This window comes from Rhagoletis pomonella, unplaced genomic scaffold (assembly GCF_013731165.1).
Source record: "Rhagoletis pomonella isolate Grant_MI unplaced genomic scaffold, Rhpom_1.0 Rhpom_scaffold_00001, whole genome shotgun sequence".
Taxonomy (NCBI): Eukaryota; Metazoa; Arthropoda; class Insecta; order Diptera; family Tephritidae; genus Rhagoletis; species Rhagoletis pomonella.
Window position 1 is genome coordinate 100,230,445 of NW_023458555.1, and position 20,087 is coordinate 100,250,531.

General features: G+C 40.3%; 1 protein-coding gene across 1 annotated transcript; it reads right to left on the reverse strand.

The window, feature by feature from the left end:
- Positions 1–14,784: 14,784 nt before the first annotated feature.
- On the reverse strand, positions 14,785–18,505 carry LOC118734827. Its single transcript, XM_036464508.1, has 3 exons — positions 18,215–18,505; positions 16,686–18,151; positions 14,785–15,145 (listed from the first exon to the last, which is right to left on the reverse strand). Exons 1-3 carry the CDS (start codon positions 18,503–18,505, stop codon positions 14,785–14,787), a joined length of 2,118 nt encoding a protein of 705 aa, XP_036320401.1.
- Between the last annotated feature and the right edge of the window lie 1,582 nt (positions 18,506–20,087).

The window sequence follows — 20,087 nt, forward strand, 5'->3', positions numbered from 1 at the left end:
AAAATATTGCTATTAAAAATTTAAATTAAATTACCTCATTAATTTTTCTATTTGTAATCGACTTCAAAAAAGGAGGAAGTTATCAATTCATGGGAATATTTTTTTATGTATATTACCGCATATCTTTGGACCACATTAACCGATTTCTATAATTATTTTTCTGGTGCCTCAGGGGAAGTCACCATCCTAATTTGGTTTAGATCCGATCATTGGATCATGAAGAAATTAACGGTGCTTCTAAATCTTTATATAAGAATTGAAGTCGGTTGTGTTTTTTGCTTAAAAATTACTTGTTATTGTAACAATTGAGTTGTACCGAGCCGTACAAAGGAATTTATATTGCATAAACTTTATTATGAACTTATTGTAGGGTTTAAAACCAGTGTTGCCGAATTAACGATTTCGTCGTCATTTTGACGATTTTTAGCTCAATGCCGATTTGACGATTTTTCCCCCGTAATGACGATTTTTTATTTTATTTTTTTCCACTAAATTACATATGTATATATGTAAAAAATTTGTTGAATCCAAAATACAACCATGCATTTATCTAGTTTTGTTCTACAACCGTGCTTTTAGTTATATTAAATTTGTGCTAGAATTGTAATGAAATAGTTAATTTGCACTGCTGACACTGATTTGAAAGAGACAGAAAAGTAGGAGAGGGAATTTGTTCAGTCAAAATTATCTATCAATTAGTAAATACTAATGTGACACCAAGGGTCTTCACATCCATTTTGGTAGTTTTGGTAAATTGGTGGTTGACACTCGGTGATTGTAACAACTGTGAACGTCCTTTTCAGTTTTCTCTTGTTAGTCTGGTAAACTTTGTTTATTAACAGTTCGGCGTGAAGACCCCTTCTTTAAAGCTGGATCAAAATCTTTAAAAACTTCAAACCGGTGGAGTTCAACTATTTAAAAGCAGTTGTGCTTTAAATTGTAATTTTAAATTGACGTTAACAATTGCAAAGCCACTTTTCTTATTTGGTTTTTAAATGTGGGGTCATACTTATTGCGTTGTATGTATAAAACCTAAGCAATTTTAAGAAAACGCAATTGTTTAGTTTGTATGCATACGACTCATTGTATGTAATTCTTTTGTACTTTTTATTTTGTTAAAACAAAAATATGTTAGTTACCTTAATTGCACGAAAATTTTAAAATGCGACTTCGTCTTTACACAAAAATCGTAATTTTCTCATTATTTTTTACCGACTTCAAAATAAGGAGGAGGTTATCTATTCATCGGAATATTTTTTTTATGAACATACATATGTTACCGCATAACCGATTTCGATAATTCTTTTTTAAGGAAAGGTGGTCCCATTGTAATTTAGTTTAGATCCGGTTATTGAATCATGAAGAAACTAACGGTAATCTTAATGTTTTACATGTGACTTGAAGTCGGTTTTTTTTGCTAAAAAATTATTTGTTAGTCTTCGAGTATCTTCTGCAAATCGATAACTTGTTTTAGTGATGATTTAATTTTTGATTCTTATACAATACCTCGGTGAACGCTAAGCATACCTAAACCTAAATACAAGTACAAACTAAGAGAAAATATTAAAAGATAATAATTATTTTACCTTTTTTAAGTAAATGACTGTTTATCAGACCAACAAAAGTAAGCTGAAAAAGACATTCAGTTTATAAAATTATCGAGGAACAACCAGCAGTTTACCAAAATTTTAATTTAATGCACACATTTTTTGAATTGGAAATTGATTCTGAATCCATACCTCGTACCTGCGTATGTCCATGGATAAGAATTATGTAACTGTCGAATGTTATTTGTCAAAGATCTGTTGAAAAAACCGGATGCATCGCTAATTTATTTTATTTTTTACTTTTTCGTTTTTTTCGCATGAAACGGCTTATTTCGATTAAGTTCCGTGCTTTATTTTATTACTTAGCAGAAAAACACATCAAATAATTTTGACCGGTTTTACTATACGCCGTCTTCAGCTGGACAACAACATTTAACCCTTCGGAGGGCGCGCTTTGAAAGATAAACGAGAGGAAGCGCCGCGGCAATTTATCCGCAAGGTGCATCTCAAATGATGACTGCATTTTTTTATTTATGTCGAAAAATCATTCAAATAAAAAATTTAAACAATTTGTGTTTATACTGAAACATATTATAAGCATTTTAATTTTTTTATTTTTATCCGTCATCATCAACAGTGGTGTTGGTACATTCTGAACATTGTGAAAAATGCTTACAATGTTTTCTGCAAAAATTTTTGTTACGATTAATACAACAAATTTTTGTTTTATTATTCCTGGTTTCAATTGCTGTTGCGTAGCTGGTCGCTTCTACTATATAATTTTAAAAACATCCTGTTTTCTCAAAAATCTAAGAAAAAGAATATCATAATAAATAAAATATTGTTTACGCAAAGTAAAATTTTAAAATTACACATGACAAAATACTTTCAAAATAACAATTTAGATTTAAATCCTTATCATAAACTCACTTTTGCAACTATCTCAAAAGAAATTTTTCGAGTTACATTCAAATTGGTACACGGTACGGCGCGACGCGGCAATTCCGCCGCATATATGAGACACGAAATTTCAAATACAAATATCAACTGAACGATATAATGCAGCAAGTAACAGCTGACTGTGAACCATGCTGCATCACAAAACTTACAGAGTCACTAAGTGGTAAATGGCCGGCTACTACAATTAGTATTTGAAAACCACAAATTAAAATTTTTGCGGCTGATTTGCCGCGGCGCGCTCTCCGAAGGGTTAAGTTATTTTTCTGATAATTGTCAAAAAAAGTACGCAGCGAAACAAAGATAAAATGTGAAGAAGTTAACAACGAAGTTCACAAATTAAATAATGATGAATTCAAGGCGAATTTAATATCTCTTGAGGAGTGGGACTTGGCATACCATATTTGTTGAAAATTTGCGTTCTTCTGCCTCATAATATGAAAGCGCAATGAGCGTTGGGGATATATTAGATTAGATTTAGAGGAGGGAGCAGGTCACCTAGTTACCGCGACCGAAACGATCTATTGTAACAAATCTATATTCAACTACAGGTCATCTTTGATCCACGTACTGTTAAGAAACCTCGCGAGGTTCATTGGCTGAATGCCATTTAGGTCGTGTGCTTCTAGGTACGGTGATCCTAGGAAGCGAAGTCTGGTCCTGGTAAGGGCTTCACAGTGGCGCATAATGTGCTCTGCTGTTTCCTGTTCTTCATTACACAACCTGCGCTGGTCAGAGTTGACAAGTGTTTCATTACCCTACAGTGGCCAGTAAGAAAGTCTGTAACAATTCTTACTTCATGCCTACTGAGGTGAAGGAGTTCTTCGGTTGTCCTTGTTGATATAACCGGAATGAAGGACTTGGCCTGTCTGTTACCTTCCGTATTGGTCTAGCAATGTTGTGCTTCGTTCTTAATCCAGATATAGTAGTTCCGTATAACGGAGCTCCATGGCAGACCGGTAAAGGGTCCTGGGCCTATGAATACATGTGCAGCCCCTTTTCTGGCGAGAATATCTCCACTGTGTCCCGGTACCCATATGAGGTATACCCGGTTCCTTGAGGCGATCAGTATTAAAAGTTGAAGACAATCCCACACCAGGTTTGAGGTGAGCTCGTGCGTTTCAGAGCTCTGCTCTGCTCTGCTGTCCGAGTGTATATAGATGTGTTTTTTGGTTGCCCCACTTTCTACATACTGCCTCAGACAAAGTTCAATGGCGTGAACCTCGGCCTGAAAGACAGACTTACCCTGCCCCATGCTGGTGAAAAGGAGCAGTCTGGATTGTATACCGTAGACTCTTGCTCCGACGCCGTGGTCAGTCTTTGAGCCGTCAGTATACCAGATGTGGCTGTCCTTCCGGGGTTTAGTTCGTTCATTGTCCCAGTTATTCCTGTCAGGGAAAATGACCTTGAAGTTATGTGAGAAGTTAAACCTCGGTAGGCACAGGTCCACAAAACTTATGCGCAATCCATCTTCTTGTTCCTGAGAGTGGAAGAGTGTACATACTTCTTGTCCTCTACACTGACCCCTGAGCTCAGCCTTGCTGTAAACAGCAGAGCCTCTTTCTTGATTACTATGTGTAGGGGAGGCAGGTCAAGAAGCACCTCGAGAGCCGCCGTTGGTGTTGTTCTCATCGCGCCAGTGATACCCTCGCAGGCCAGTCCCTGTAGTTTGCTGAGCTTGGCCTGCGTGGACTTCACTTCCACCTTCTTCCACCAGACGGGTGCAGCATATGTAAGATTGGGTTTGGAGACGGCATCATACATCCACCTCGCCAGTTTAGGTCTGACGCCCCAGTTCCGTCCCATAAGTTTCTGGCAGGTCCAGATAGAAGCCCTGGTCTTTTGAATAGTTTTATCTAGATGTGGATTCCATCAGAGCTTGTCATCACCTCGAAGGAATAGTTCTACTAATTTGTTCCTTTTCCTTTTCCTGGAGAAAATGACTATGCTAGTCTTCTTTGGGTTAACGTTTAACCCATTTTTACTACACCAATTGGCGACTATGTTCAGAGCATTCTGTAGTAGGTTAGAGATGGTATCTTCGAACCTACCCCTGATTAGGATGACAATGTCATCCGCATAGCCCTTAACGTCGAAGCCTTTTTTGCTAAGAAGGCAGAGTAGTTCATCCACTACGATGGACCATAGCAGAGGGGAGATCACTCCCCCCTGCGGGCAACCTTTCGTAGCTAAGAAACTGACCCTTTCCTGTCCTAAAGTGGATGTTATAATTCTGGATTTAAGGACTTTAGCTATCCAGCGACAAGTGGTTTGATCAACCCCTCTGCGCCGGACGCATTTGTCTATTAGAGATTGTTCTGTGTTGTCGAAAGCGCCCACCATATTCAAGAAAAAACCCACCGCCACCTCTTTGTCCTCCAGGGATTTTCAGTTTTCCTTGTTAGATTCTGAAGAGCGTGGATGGTAGATCTTCCTGGAAGATAGGCATATTGGTGTCTGTACAAAGGGTTCCTGGCAAGGAAACTATCCCTGATATGCCTGTGTACGATTCTTTCCATTGTTTTTAGTAGGAAGGACGTAAGACTAATGGGTCGGTATGACTTTGGTTGGTCTGCTGGTTTCCCCCCACCTTTGGGATGTAGCGGAACGTCACTTCCTGTTATTGTAGTGGAACGGACCCCCACGCGAAAGATGCTCTGAAAATTGGTATCAGGAAGGGTAGTAGGCGGGGCAGTCCCTTTTGGAGATGAGCTGGGAAAATGCCATCTGCTCCAGGTGCCTTAAAAGGCGCTGAGGCAGATATAGCCCATCTTATTCTATCCTCGTCGAACAGACCTTTGGCGATTATCCAATCCTCTGCGCCTCGGCGTTTGATCCGAGTCTGCGGGTGGATTGTTCTGGTTGTGTTCAGTGGCAAACAGTCAGGAAAATGCACCTCGGCTAGCAAGTTAAGGGATTCCATGCAGCTGTTCGTGAAGGATCCATCGGGTCTTTTAAGGAGCCCTAACTCATTAGTGTGCGTCTTTGCGAGGACTCTGTGGATTCTTGCGCTTCCCGTAAGGTCCTTGAGCCCATGAGTTCCTCTTAGCACATCTAATCTCTTTATTGTACTCGGTGAGGGCAATTTTATACGTTTCCCTTTCACCAGTTAGTTTAGCTCTGTTAAAGAGCTTCCGGGTATTTGCCCTAAGTTTGGCCAATTCGTTATTCCACAATGGAGTCTGTCTGTTGTTAAGCCTAGTGACTTCTGGATAGGATTCATGGTAGGAATTCACAATGGCTGATGTCAGATCTGAGCAGCTAAGTTCCAGATCGACTAAGTAATTTACCTTTCGCTCTGTGGTTGTTGGTCTTCTGTAGGTGGTAGCAGTTGGTAATGTGATTTCAATTTCAAAACGGATGTGCATGTTATCTGATAAAGAAATTTCCCTGGCCACTTTCCATTTTTTGACGAAATTACTGATAAAAGGAGTGGATAGAGTGAGACTAGAACCTATTCCCGTATACTGTTCCTGAAAGTGGGGGAGTTACCTACTTTTAAAATTTCTAACCTATTAAGGCTGATAAATTCAAGTAAGTACTCACTTCTTTGATTTATGTTACTGCTGCCCCATATGGTATTGTGGGCGTTAGCGTCACATCCCACGATGAGTTGCAGTTTCTGTCTTCCACAATAGTCCACTAGTCCCTGTAGTGGCAGAAACTCGTAATCTCTGGAGTCGCCGGGGAGGTACGCTGAGCAAATGATTAGCTCTTGCGTGTTTTCTCCGAGAGATAGGCTCACCTTCACTGCAATCTGGTCCTTATTGGTAAATCCCTGAATGAGAAAGGCGTTGATATGATTAGCTATCATCAGGCAGGCTCTAGGTCGTCCTTCGTTGAATAAATGTACGGCTCCTGGATAAAGGCGATGTCAAGATGATCCTCATAAAACGTTTGGGCCAGGCCCGCTGAAGCCGCCTTGGCATGTTGTAAGTTTATTTGGATGCACTAAGGTGCATATTAATTTTTCGAGTCATCCGGCTGGTTACTCTTCCTCATCCACTTCGGGAGCTTCATCCCATGTAAGCGGCGAGTCGAGTGTGGACCCTTGCCAGTGTTGGTTGGGCGGGCATGGGAAATGTTACCTTTACCTGCCTTGGGTGTACGTGTCGACGCCAATTTAGTAGAGTGTGGTGGGTGGTGTTGCCTTTGCCTGTCTTTGGTGGCTGAGACTAGCCTGACCTGTTCCGCACGGTACCGAGACGGAGCACCGTAGACTTCCGAGCAGTGGGTCTTGCAAGATGCCTGGGCTGATGCTCCTTGGCTGTCTCTATGCGATAGGTGACTTGCTGTCGCCCCGCCCCTTCATGCGTAGGGAGATCTGGCCAAAATTGAGGAAGATTTTTACACCCTGCGCCGCAATCCTCTCCTTTGACTTCTCGTCCACGGAGAAAGTTACCGTATCTCCCCCTTTATCATCCTTGAGAGACTTTAGAAAGCGCCAACCCGCAAAGTTTATGCCAACGTTTTGTGTGGCTAGGCGCTTCATAAGATGGTCCGCCGGTAATACGTCATCAGGTGGCACGTAAGCAACGTCTTGGGAATATCATTGCCCTGTGACACCTTCAGATCTGCGTCTGGGAACAGCTTTAGCCCAGCTGTCACAGCAACGAGCCAATCTCTTGTCTCCTTGTTGTGGCAAGTGAGCGAAAGTCAACCGTCGCGTACCACACTGCTGAAGAAGCCAAGACTGGCGGTGAGGTTTTGGCTTTGTCCATCTCCGCCAGCAGACTTCTCCTCTTCCTCCTCGCTTAGCTTAGTATCCGGGTGTTTGGTATTAGTAATGGCTACCTTGAATGCCGCCGTGATGTCTCTGTAGAACACCTGCTTAGGCATGTCGGGTTCATTGTCCTGAACACCTGGATTCGTAACCGCTTCCACTGGAGAAGTGGTTGTATGGGAGGCCTTAGCCTTCTTGGCTGACTACCGAAGGTCGTTGGGCGAGTAGCTGGTGCCCCTGCTTCGCTTCGAGGAACTAGGTCCCTCTTTTGTCGCGTCGTTGGCCCTTAGCTCCTTGACCTTCTTGTAGCGCTCTCTCTCCATCTCCTTCGCTTTGGTAAGTTCAATGCCATCCCTGATCAAAGCACGTATTCTACGTTTCTGGGCTCCGGTGAAGTACTCGAACTTCTTCCGCTTTTCCGTTGTTCCTTCAGCACTAGTGTTCATAGACGCCTGAGTGCCAGTATCCTGGCTATCGCCCTTCGTGATTGGTTCGAGTCCATGATCACCTGGCGCAGGAGTGGTGGTAGAACCAGGTGAGTTTAACCTGAGTGAGGCATTAAGTCTCTGCTCAAGATCATTCTCAGACCTAGTGGGTGAACGGAGTAGAGAAAGTTCCTCTGACTCCGTGATGTTGTTTTTATTTGCAATTATAATTTCATCCATAAAGTTTTTTTGAAATGGGAAGAAGGTGTCGGTCCGCCACCCCAGTGCTCCCTTGTGCTGGTAAGGCTGGTTACGATGTGGGGGCGCCCGGTATCACAAAGGAAATGCGCTTGCGATGCCCATGTTTCAGTTCCCAGCACCATTCAACCATCGGCACGCTTTCAATTACCTTAGTTTAGGAACGGGTACAAACGGGTTTCACCGAGAGAATTCTTCCCGTCATCCTCAAGCTGCCCGTTGTGCCACCCCTCCTCTTTTCTCAAACCGGGCTTGGGACCGTCTATGGGATGGAACAACAAAACGGATTTAAAATCTTATGGTATCAACAGCGGTGGGAAATTAATTGTGACTGCCAGCAACTATGAATAGTCGAGCTCAGCAAATAAGAAAACTAGTTACAAGCTATTAATTATAGATGAACTTTTTGAAGAAGTCACGGGGGAACTAAGAAGCTCTGAGACCCTCATCATGCATAATTCCAATAATATCAATGCTTATAAGACACGGGGAGCTTTTTTAATATAATGACAAGATTTTAATCCGATTCGGCTGGCAGCCACGACTTTGGAAACAGTAATTTTTTTTTTTCGAAATTTACAATTCTGTAAAATAACAATTTATTTCTCATACCCACCTCTTTAGAGCCCCGCTATAAGCACACATTTTTTTTAACCACGCACAAAGCATTAAAAATGCATTAGAAAAACTAAAATCGAAACAGCCAAAAGTATGAGGGTGAAGAATTCTTTGGAAAAAGCTGTAGAAAACCCAGGAACATCGGGTTTGGCTTGTAAGCGTTGTTTGCCATAATGCCTTGATGTCAGGTGCTTCAAGTGAAGATGAAAGTCAGGAGGACACATCCGACATGTGCAGCCCCGATGCAATTCTCAAAAAGGAATTATCATTGCACTGCAATAATAAATATGAATATAATTGAAAACCCTCTAAACTGGAGCAGCGTCAATCGAAAAGAATTTAAAATATTTGGAAGTGCTGCAAATCCTACGATTTGAAATCGATGCGGTCTGCAAAAACTTCTTCGAAGATTTATTAACAAAACGGCAAAATTTGGCACTGAATCGATAGACATGACGAAAATTATGTGTTTCTCGCCATTTTCATTTCAAATATTTATTACTTTCCCTCAAAATAATCAAAAATGGTTTGCAAATCGCACCGATTTCGAATCGTACGACTTGTAGCACATGCCCGATTGTCAAGTTTCACACGCAGATATTTTTCGCCTAGAGCGAGCAGTTATTTAATGGCGCAGGTTTGATTTAAGAGCCTTTAAGAAACAGGTCTCAACCTGAAAAGGCAGAAGCATTATTTTTTGTTGTCGCAGATGTCTAAAATTCCACATTCGCAATGTCCCTAGTAGCTACGACTAAAACAAAATACTCACATGAAAATGCAATAGGTAGAATAAGTCCTCGCATAAGCATTTCCCAATGATTGCAAAAGTTCGCTCAGATTAAGCCATAACATCCGATATTTTGAAAGAACGGAAGAGGAATAACTGGAAAAAAATTCCTGCAAATATTGAGGATGAAGCGTTTATTATAAAGAATAGCAACGTTATTATGTAGTATTTTTTTGTTAGATGAAATATATTTGTATCACATGGTACACATACAGGGACCGAAAATAACAGTTATTTTTTTCGGGGCAAAATATTGTCCTAGAATTAAGTTATCAATGTTCCCTTGATCCCAGGACCTCCTGGACAAGAATCCTGGATTCTTTTTCGAACTTTTTGGGAAAAAGTCCAACAATAACTTAAAAATTCGGACTTTATTTTTTTAAGTCCAGCAATAAAAGTTAAACTTGGCCAAATATTTTTTAAGTCCGAAATAAAAGCCCTTCGTAATAATAAACAAACCATTTATTCAAATCAAATAAATTTGGTACCAAATGAAAAAGGACTAAAATAGCTTTCAAACAGAAATATTTCAACGAAGATTGATACCTATTTATATATATTTTTTATAATCTATCTATATATTTAATACGCGAAGCAATTTTTTTTCCAGATCATCAGATCTTCACCGTTCATCTGATTTTCAAAAATTAGGTATAAAATTAAAGGGTTTGGCCTGTAGATGTGCAATAAGGTCTTATTTTTCCCAAAAGTGTTGCCACCTGTTAGAAAATGTAATTCAAATTATTTAATAACCAATGCCATTTGATCCGCACCGTTCATTCGATTTTGAAAAATGAGGTGTAAGATTAAAGGGCTTGGGCTGTAGATGTGCCGTGAGGTTTTAGCTTTTCGAAAATAGTTGCCACCCTTTCAAAAATAAGAGTTGTTCAAATTATTTAAAAAGTTAAATGAGTTATTGGAATATATTTTTTTATATATATTTAAGTAATTACAATCCAGTAGGCTGTGTTTGGTCGGAAAGGACAAGTTTCCGAGCCGCACTGACACTGGTGTTGGGATCGACTGCGTACTTCTTTCTTTTTCCGCCTGCAACAAAATACGTAATTCTTTTGTACCATTCAGCTCCTGTTTAAGCTTCGGAGAGCGAATTCTTTGCCATTCCCTTCTTAATTTGCGCTCGTTACTTATTAAGTTAAGAATGTTTGGGGTGTGGAGGCCAGGGCAGTAAGAACTGCGATGTTTAATAGAAGGATTTGGTGTTGCAATTTCTGCGGCCTCAACTATTTTATCAGTGAGAAATGTTCAGCTGCCCTGTCGATATCATTCTTGGTCCCAATAGGAATTTGCGGGTCAATGTGTGAACTGACATACTTTTTGTATTTTAACCAGTTTATGGGCTTATTAGTAAGATTTTTTGTTTTTCTTCATAATTAATAAACATTGAAAAGCGGGCCCATGCGCAGACTGCGCAGGCGGAAATACACAGTAAACTCATTCCTCTTTGTAGCCACAGATAAAAGCAGACTGTTCTAATAGTTCGCGGAAATAGTAAACAGAATTATTCTTATATAGCCGTTATTTTTATTATACATATATTACAAAGCGTGAATGAGATTTATAGTGTCCTGAGTTGAGGGAAACATGGTGTTACTTACAATATATCTTTGTATACAATATTTGAGGTGAAAATATATTCAGAATTAACTTGTTGATTAAATGTTTCTTTAACACAAACAATAATATCTGAGCTAAGGGAGCGGTGCGAGAGAGATAACTGTCAGTTTATCGAATCCTTAATTATTGAATTATGTGTGCGCCCACCACTGTCGTATACGGTGTAAGCGATGCTGCAGTCACAATAGTGCTTCAGTACAAAATACCTTTAGTGTGGCTTAACAATGGTAAATTAAAAACAAAAATAAATTTACAAATTTCTTGACATCAGAGGTGTTATGACCATTAATATTACCTAATAACCACTCAGGGGACCTCTGACTTTTTAAATGGCACCTCATTAGTGGAATTGCTTACATAGACAAGTATAAAAAGGGAGACTAACAAAAAAACACCTTAGAGAAATAATGTATAAGATAATGTTGTGAGCAGCGTTGCCGTTTAGGTCCAATTGGACCAAAATTGGTAGCTTCAGTTTCCTTTGGTAGTTTGGTTGGTTTGATGACGCTTGACAGATGCTTTTTCATAGTTCGAAAAAAACAAGTAAGAAAGTCTAAGTTCGGGCGGAGCCGAACATTAAATACCCGGCGCAGGTACTAAGTATATGATTTTCACCTTTCCGAAAGCTCCCGCTATATGGTAAGCCGGTGTGTATCAATTTTGAGTAAACTAGCGTCCTTAAATGTCGAAATATTGAAGTTTCAAGAATTTCTGAAATTTACCGTTGTATGAAAAGTGGTCGTAATTTTAATCTGATTCCAATAATTTTCGACGTTTTGCTTCTATGTGGCAAGCACAATAATCATACTGAGTTTGATACAAATTGGTAGAACGGTTACCGAGACACATATATGTGACCATAAGTGGGCGGTGCCACGCCCATTTTCCAAAATTTTAACATAAACGTATTTCTTGGTAAAGAATTGTTGCAAGCATCAATTTTGAGTAAATTAGCTTTAATATTTATCGAAGATTTCGTATTTCTCCAAATTACCGTTATATGGGAGGTAGGCGTGGTTATTGTCCGATTTTAAAAATTGTTGGCCATTTGGTATGCTGTAGTAAGACTAACAACTGTGCCAAGTTTGGAAGAAATTCGTGCAGCCGTTACCAAGATATACACATGTATCCATAAGTGGGCGTGGCTACGCCCATTTTCCAAAAATTTATAATATTCTGATTTTTCGTCTAAAAATTATTGCAAACATCAATTTTGAGTGAATAATCTTCAGTAGTTACTAAAATATAGCAGTTTTCGTATTTCTGAACATTACCGTTATATGGGAGGTAGGCGTGGTTATTGTCCGATTTTGCCCATTTTCAATACCATTCGTCCTACGCTCGAAAGAAGTGCACTTACCAAGCTACGTTAAGATATCTCAATTTTTACTCGAGTTATCGTGTGCACACACGACAGGTGACAGACAGTCACCGCTTAATCGATTTCTCTTTTCATTCTGATCATTTATGTCTACATTTCTCTATATCTATCTCGATTCGTGTTGTCTGTTACAAACAACCGTTATATGAACAAAGTTATAATACCCTTGTGCACAAGTGCGCTCGGGTATAAAAAGAAATTAAGGAAGTACCCGACGGTATCGAACACGCCACCTTCTGAAAGCTAACAAATACAAGAACGCTATTCTGCACGCTCAGCCACTGCCGCTTGAAAAACAAAAAACATTGCTTTCAAATAACGTCTTCATTTTCGAACGTTTTCCAGATACAAAAATGAACGAAAACTGTAGTCGTTTTCAATTCGTTTCTGGATACAAAAAGTTGTCAGTGAAATTTATGTTTCTCTGCTGACTGGGTTACTGGGTTTTAAAATTAAAAAATTGCTTTAAATTTTGTTCACACGTAAGAGTTGTCACAAGTATGAGTTTTCTCCCTTTTCAAAGACATGATTGATCAGCTGTTGAAATTTAACGATAAATTGCCTATCTTGGGAGAAAGATTTCAGTTTTTACTGCTAATTTGTGTAGCTAAAAAATCCGTGAATTCAAGAAATTTCGTTTTAATGATCGGACAATTTTTTGGTAGTTTGGATATTGATTTGGTAGGCATTTTGGTACATAAAAGTATGCTCAAGTGGCAACACTGGTTATGAGGCAGGGTGAATGGTCTGAAGAGAGATCAAATAAGGCTTCAGTATTAACTCGGTGTCGCGCAATACCCTTTGTTACACCAAAGTCAATAAGATCAGGTATTTTTGGGGGGTCAGATGGCCAATACGTTGGCTAACCAGTAGACAAGACGTCAAATCCTCTGTTCTGGATTACTTTATATATATTTGTACACTTTGGTGTAATCAATCTAGACCCCCAGAATGTGTGCTTGGCATTGTAGTCTCCTGCTACAATAAACTTACTGCCAAACTTTAGGAAAAAGTCATTCAATTTTTTTTCTGTTATGTTATGACCAGGGGGCAGTATATAACAGATACAGTAAGGCCACCCAAGGGGTCATCAATGTGTATTGCAGTGTTATGAATGAACTCATCACTTTGCGATTCTAATTCATAATGCTTTATTCTGTTACGAATGAGAAAAGCTGTTCCACCTCGGGCTTTACCTTATGAATGCTTAGTATCATAGAATTTGTACCCATTAATTTGAAAGTTATTAAATTGCATAAGGTGTGTTTCAGATACAAGCAAAACGTCTATATGATATCGTTCTAGGAAATTTTCTAGTTCGTTTTTATGCTGGATTATCCCATTCGCATTCCAAAAACAAATTGTTTAGATTATTCATGGTTTAGCTAAAATGGCTTGAAGTAATAGGTTTTGATTTTTAATCAAATCTTGTACCATGCTCTGCATTGCCATCATTTGCTCCTGCATAAGTTTTATAAAGTTTTTTATAGTAGTTTCTAGGTTACTACTATTCTGACCAAAAAGAGGTTGTGTCGGAGGTGTATTTTTGAGCATTTGTGCATATGAAGTAAAGTTATTAATAGTCATTGGCGCAGACATTGGCTTAGCGGGTTCTGGTAATGGTGTTTGCCTAATAGGAATATTTTTGGGAATTGTTTTCTCTTTCATTGAGATATTAACTGGACAACCTCTATAGTTAGCAGTGTGATTTCCACCGCAGTTACTGTACTTTTGGGTCCATTTTTGGTTTCACACATTCTTTAGAAGGGTGTAGATCTCCACAGAAAACACATACACCAGGTAAGGTACATTAGCGACGTGTGTGACCAAATTCCTGGCAGTAATGACATTGAACAGGGCCTCTACGCTTATGGGGTTCTTCTACGGAGATTTTACGGTGAAGAAGATATCGCAATTGATATTTTTTATGCACTTCCCCTTCCTTAAGATTGTGAAAGTCAGGTGTTAAGTCACAAGCGTTTTTATGACCGAGCGAACATATTCAATAATTTCCTTGTTACGGAATTTGTTGTTGTGGGCGGTTTCGAGTCCAGTCGATGGATTAAAATTACGATGCGTTCACTTCAATCGTTTGCAATGATCTGATTTATTGTAGGTTTATTACAACAGTTTGTACTCTCTTACGAATAAGCATAAAAGCATAAATGAAAACAACCAAATAGAGTTAGTGTTGCCTCTTGAACTATAAAAATCCCCTTTACTTAACATCCTGGCCCCCTTGAAAGGCACTTTCAAGATATAGGAAGCAGGGCCAGCTTGTGTATTAGGCGTCGGATAAGGCCTTTTGACGTACGAATGTTTACAACTCTAACCCGTCCGTCCCTTCCAGGAAAGCACTCAGTCACTCGACCCATCACCCATCGTTGTGGTAGTACATTGTCCTCATGTACAATCACCAAATCGTTCGCGTTCAGATTGGGACTCGGTTTGGTTCATTTGACACGAGTCTGCAACTCATTAATGTAGTCCAGTGACCAACGACGCCAGAAGCGCTCTTTGATGACTGTGATGCGCCGCCACTGTTCGATTTGATTGATTTCCACTCCGATGGAGGGTTGTTCGGGCAGTGATTTCAATGAGCATCCAATGAGAAGATGACCAGGACTTAATGCTTCGAAGTTACTGGGGTCTGATGATATCGGTGCAATGGGGCGTGAATTGAGAATCGCTTCAATCTCAATAAGTACTGTGGTCAATTCCTCGTATGTTAATCGTGTGTTCATTAAGGTACGGTAGAGGTGTTCCTTAGCCGACTTTACCGCAGCCTCCCAAAGGCCGCCGAAATGCGGTGCTCTGGGGGGAATAAAAGAAGAATTAATAAATTCTTGAGAGCAAAAACTTACAATTGTATGTTGAGTTTGCGAGTTAAATAAAAAATCTTTCAAATCTTGTAATTTACTGTTTGCTCCAGTGAAATTTGTCACGTTATCGCAGAATATATTGCTGGGCATACCCGTCGACCCATAAGACGTTTCAGAGCAGCTATGAAGGCATCCGCAGAAAGGTCTGACACCACTTCAATATGCACGGCTTTTGAGGATAGGCATACAAACACCGCTATATACGCCTTGTACGGAGTCTTGCCCCGTACGCGAAGATAGGTGTTGACCGGACCACACCTTAGTAAATGGTCGAGCTGGAGTAAGGCGCTCCTCCGGCAAATTACCCATTGCTTGTTGAAGTAGTTTAGGGCGATATCGGATGCAATGTATACATGAGTTGACGATCTGTCGACAAAGATTTCGAGCGTTAACGGTCCAGAAGTTACGTCGAATAAGCGCTACCAGTGCCTTAGGACCATAAGGAATGGTTTTTCTGATGTAAGTAGCGAACATAGTTACGAGTAAACGTACATTTAGTAGGCAGCAATATCGGATGTTTTTGGCCCTCCTCAATGTTTGCATTCGCTAGACGGCCACCGACCTTAAGCAAAAGAAAGCCTTCGACCTCATGCACGAAGGGGTTAAGATTCTTTAACAAACCTTGAGTACACAAGTTTTCAGTAAGCAGGCGGATTTCTTCTGCGAAAAATTGCTGCTGAACGATCCATATGACGCAGTACTGAGCAAGGAGTAATTAATCCGCAGTTAGGGAGTTTTATTCTACAGATTTATTAAGACTTTTCTTTGCTCTATGGATGAAGCGAAAGATTCGAAGTATACGCGGATAAGAACTATAGTTTTCAATTACATCGTAGACGTGGTTCGCTCTTGCAGTCTGGTGAGAGGTGGCTTTTCTCCTCTCTTTGTTAATTTCGGCATTGTCGACTTCGTTTACGGAACAAGTTGGCCAATCGCTTTCTGCCAATGAGGGAAACGCCGGGCCTGTAAACCAGCACGACGCTAAAAGTTCACTGACAGTGCATCCTCTAGACACGATGTCGGCTGGATTCTCTCGTGTTGGAACATGTCGCCAAATACAATTCGTCGTTAGGTCTTGAATCTCAGAGACGCGATTTCCCCCGAATGTTGACAACGTTGCAGAGTGTATCTTCAACCAGTGTAACACTATTTGAGAATCTGACCATAAATAGATCTTGCACTCACCTACCGACTCCTTCAGCTTGTAAAAGAGCTTAGCCAAAAGGTGTGCTCCACATAACTCCAATTGTGGTAAGGACTTCTTTTTTATAGGTGCCACTCGAGACTTCGCTGTCAGCAGCTTCACTTTGACGCCATTGTTGGTTGCAGTACGAACGTAGAAACAGCACCCATATGCACGTATGGATGAGTCACAAAAGCCGTGAAGTTCAATCGATGTTGCTTTGTACAGTTTGCAATATCTTGGTACGGATATGCAAGAAACTGTTCGAAGTTCTGCCGCTAGGTTGGACCTTGCCAAGTGTAAATTTTGAGGAAGACTCTCATCCCAGTCTAGTTTCAGGAGCCAGATTTCCTGGAGGATAATCTTTGCGATGACGATTATTGGCGTTAACAATCCAAGTGGATCGAATAAAGACGAAGCGATGGATAACACCATTCGCTTGGTTACCTTAGTAGACTTATTTTTGGGCTGAAATGCGAACAAGAACGTCTCGTTACTTTGATCCCAAGTGATGCCGAGAGCATTTGTGACTGCTGTTTCATCAAAGCTAAGATTTTTCAAAGTAGAATCGTCACGAAAGGTAGCACAGTTCGAGTGCCACTTTGCAAGCTCGAAGCAACCTTTTTCTAAAACTTGCGACACTTCGAACTGAATTTGTTTAAGTTCAGCGAATGAGTCGGATCCGCATATAAGATCGTCCACATAAAATGACGACTTAACCACCTTGGCTCCAACCGGAAATTCATATGCGTAATCGTCGGCAATGAAGTTAAGGCTACGTATGGCCAGATACGGCGCAACAGCAGTACCATACGTGACAGTGTTTAATTCGTACGTACGAATTTCCTCCTCTTCGCTGTTTCTCCACACTATGTACTGCAGGCAGCGATCTTGTCCGATTTTTATTATATCCGCAGTCAAGGCATGGCGATCTGAATCGGTCTGCATTGATAGACCAACAAACATTAGGTCGTTTAATGATTTGAGCGACGTTGTCTGGCAAGACGCATCAAACACAACGCGCAACTTTGTTGTAGTACTAGAAGGCTTCAAAATACAATGGTGAGAAATGTAGTAATGCGGTGCATTATAATTAGGGTTCTTTACTACCGACATATGCCCAAGGCTTTCGTACTCACGCATAAAGCTCACGTACTGTAATTTCAGATCAGGCTGATGCCTAAGCCGTCGTTCCGGAGCTATAAACCGTTTGAGTGCCGTAGCATGTGACAAACCAAGCCTGCTGGAATCATCTTTAAGCGGCAACCGCACTACAATTCTACCGTCAGCGTTGCGTCTTACAGTGCTAATGTACGCGTTTTCGTTCGACCACTTGCTGGCATGCCGTTCGACTTCGTACATTTTCCACAATTTTTCTAAATTTTCGTTGAGTACTTCCTCCATTGACAGAAGGCACGTACGCGGGGATGATAAGACATGCTTTGATGGTCGTTCCTTGTATTTACCGGTCACGATCCACCCGAGTAAAGTTTTTTGGACAACTGGCATGTCATCGCCCAACTTGATTTGTCCGACTGGCAAAATATCGAATAATACTTCGGCTCTAATAAGCAAGTCTATCCTACTTGTTCTGAAGAATTGCTCATCTGCAAGTTTGCTATTGGCTGGTAGATTCCATTCGGAATTTGTATGTTGGGACTTAGTTGTAGTGACTGTTTTGTAACTCGTTGAAGCCTGGACATTTCCTATGCTTAGAATCTCGACTGACTGGCGTTGACGACGTAAACGAAGCCGCTGTGAGAATTCGGTAGTTACGAAGTTCAATTGTGAGCATGAGCATGATAAAGCTCGACCAACCTGATATGACCCTGATGCATCTTTGACAAGTACAAGTGCGGTGGCACGGATGACTTGATCCTTTGGCGATTTTTCCATGTGCGTATGTGTAGCGGTCGTAGTATCAGTGCCGGTAAAATCATTTTTTGACGTGATCGTTGTAGTAACACGATGCAGGAGGCTGTGATGCTTCTTCCCGCAAACTTTATAATTATGCGTAGATGAATAGCGAGCGAGCTGATGTTTATTGGACATGCAGTTGATGCATAGCCCCAATCGCTTGACATGTTCAAATCTTTCAGCTACATCCATTGATCTGAAACGAGAGCAGTGGAGAAGTGTGTGATCCGAACTAGAACAATCGGACCAAAGCGGCAGATTTGAAAGGTCAGCTGACTCTTTCCATTTTTTTTTTGAGATTCCTCGTCAATTTTTGTAATCACCAAATGAATCAGCATGGCGTTAGCAATCTCTTTATCGGTGCAAAGCGAAGATAAAGACCCGAACAACGCCGATACTTTATCTACAATGCTACGCAACTGGTTGCATATCGAAAAGCATATTAATATTTTCCAAGAAAATCAATGAGTCATTATCGTATCGTAACCAGTCGCTCAAGTGCCTTACGGTAGTTTTCGTTCGTCACGGGAAATGCTTGAACCGTTTCGAGGGCTTGCCCCTTAAGGCAGTTGAGCAAATGGTTGAATTTCTCGATATTACTAAGACCCTTTTTTATGTTGGCAGTAAGAGCTAGTACCGTCCGAAAACACTACAGTACAGATATATCAATAAACAAGTACGAAAGAAAAGGAACACATACGTTTATAAATAAACATGTACACAACATATATAAAAAACGGCACTCAAGTACACAATCCATTGACAAAAACGGTACTAGACTGTCTCGCTTTGATTTCGGAATGCTTACACATTGAGATGTTAGCTTACTGCCAATATATTACATATATGGTAATATGTAGCGATCTACCCTAGTCTGAACAGTAGCATTTTTTGCTTGTTTTTCTTCTTCTTTGTTTGTTGCCATAGAAGTATTTGTATCGACAGCTGCGTTGTTGTCCGCATTGATCACTGCTGGAGAGCAAGAAGATGTTCTTTGCTTGGCTGCATCTTTCTTTAGCGTTGTTGTTGCTGGTTTTGCTTTTTGGCCTGGATGCAGTGATTGTCAAATATGCATTTCTTTTGCTTGCGCTTTGCATTGAGTGCCTGCGCTCCTTTAGGGGAGCGCCCTCGACACTCATCTCTCAGTTAACTACCGTTTTGTATGTAAACAATACTTTAATTATTTTAATGCACACAATGTCTTATTGTTTATTTAGTGGCTTTTTCTTTTCTACCGAAAAATGTTGCCTTCTTAGTGCCCTCTACGTAAAAATACTAAGCAGAGGGCATTGAGAAGGCAACATTTTTTGTAGAAAAGAAAACACCATAGGTATTTTTCGCGATCACGGTTTGATTTTTTATACTGCTGAGGGCAGTTCGCGACGACACAAGAAACTCCAATAATAGTTTAGTGTGTCTCTCGTTTAGTTTAGTGTGTTATTATTTACACGATAGATATGATATTTAATTAAAATATTTATATGGAATATGGGTATCAACCAAAATGGTTTGGAAAATGCTTTATTTCTTAAATACATGTACGAAGGTTTCCACCTGGTTAAAAAGTCAAACTCAATTTAAACTATGGCAATCGTAATATTTACACCATATGGGCGACAGACGTAAGAGCGTAGTAATTGAAAATATTTTGAAGTGCGTTGCAACTCTTTTGAAGGTCTAAGCGCCGGTTGCTCAAAGCCTGGTTGACACCGGTTAAACATCGTTACCGACGTTACCGACACCGTGTTATATGCATGGAGTCGGAGACGTCGAA

Coding starts and splice junctions, on each gene's coding strand:
- LOC118734827 (XM_036464508.1), bottom strand. CDS start 18,505: ATGGATGTAGCTGAAAGATTTGAACATGTCAAGCGATTGGGGCTATGC. Junction 18,152..18,214: donor ATGCATCAGGGTCATATCAG/GTTGGTCGAGCT, acceptor GAATTCTCACAG/CGGCTTCGTTTACGTCGTCA. Junction 15,146..16,685: donor CAAAATTTACACTTGGCAAG/GTCCAACCTAGC, acceptor TATTCCCCCCAG/AGCACCGCATTTCGGCGGCC.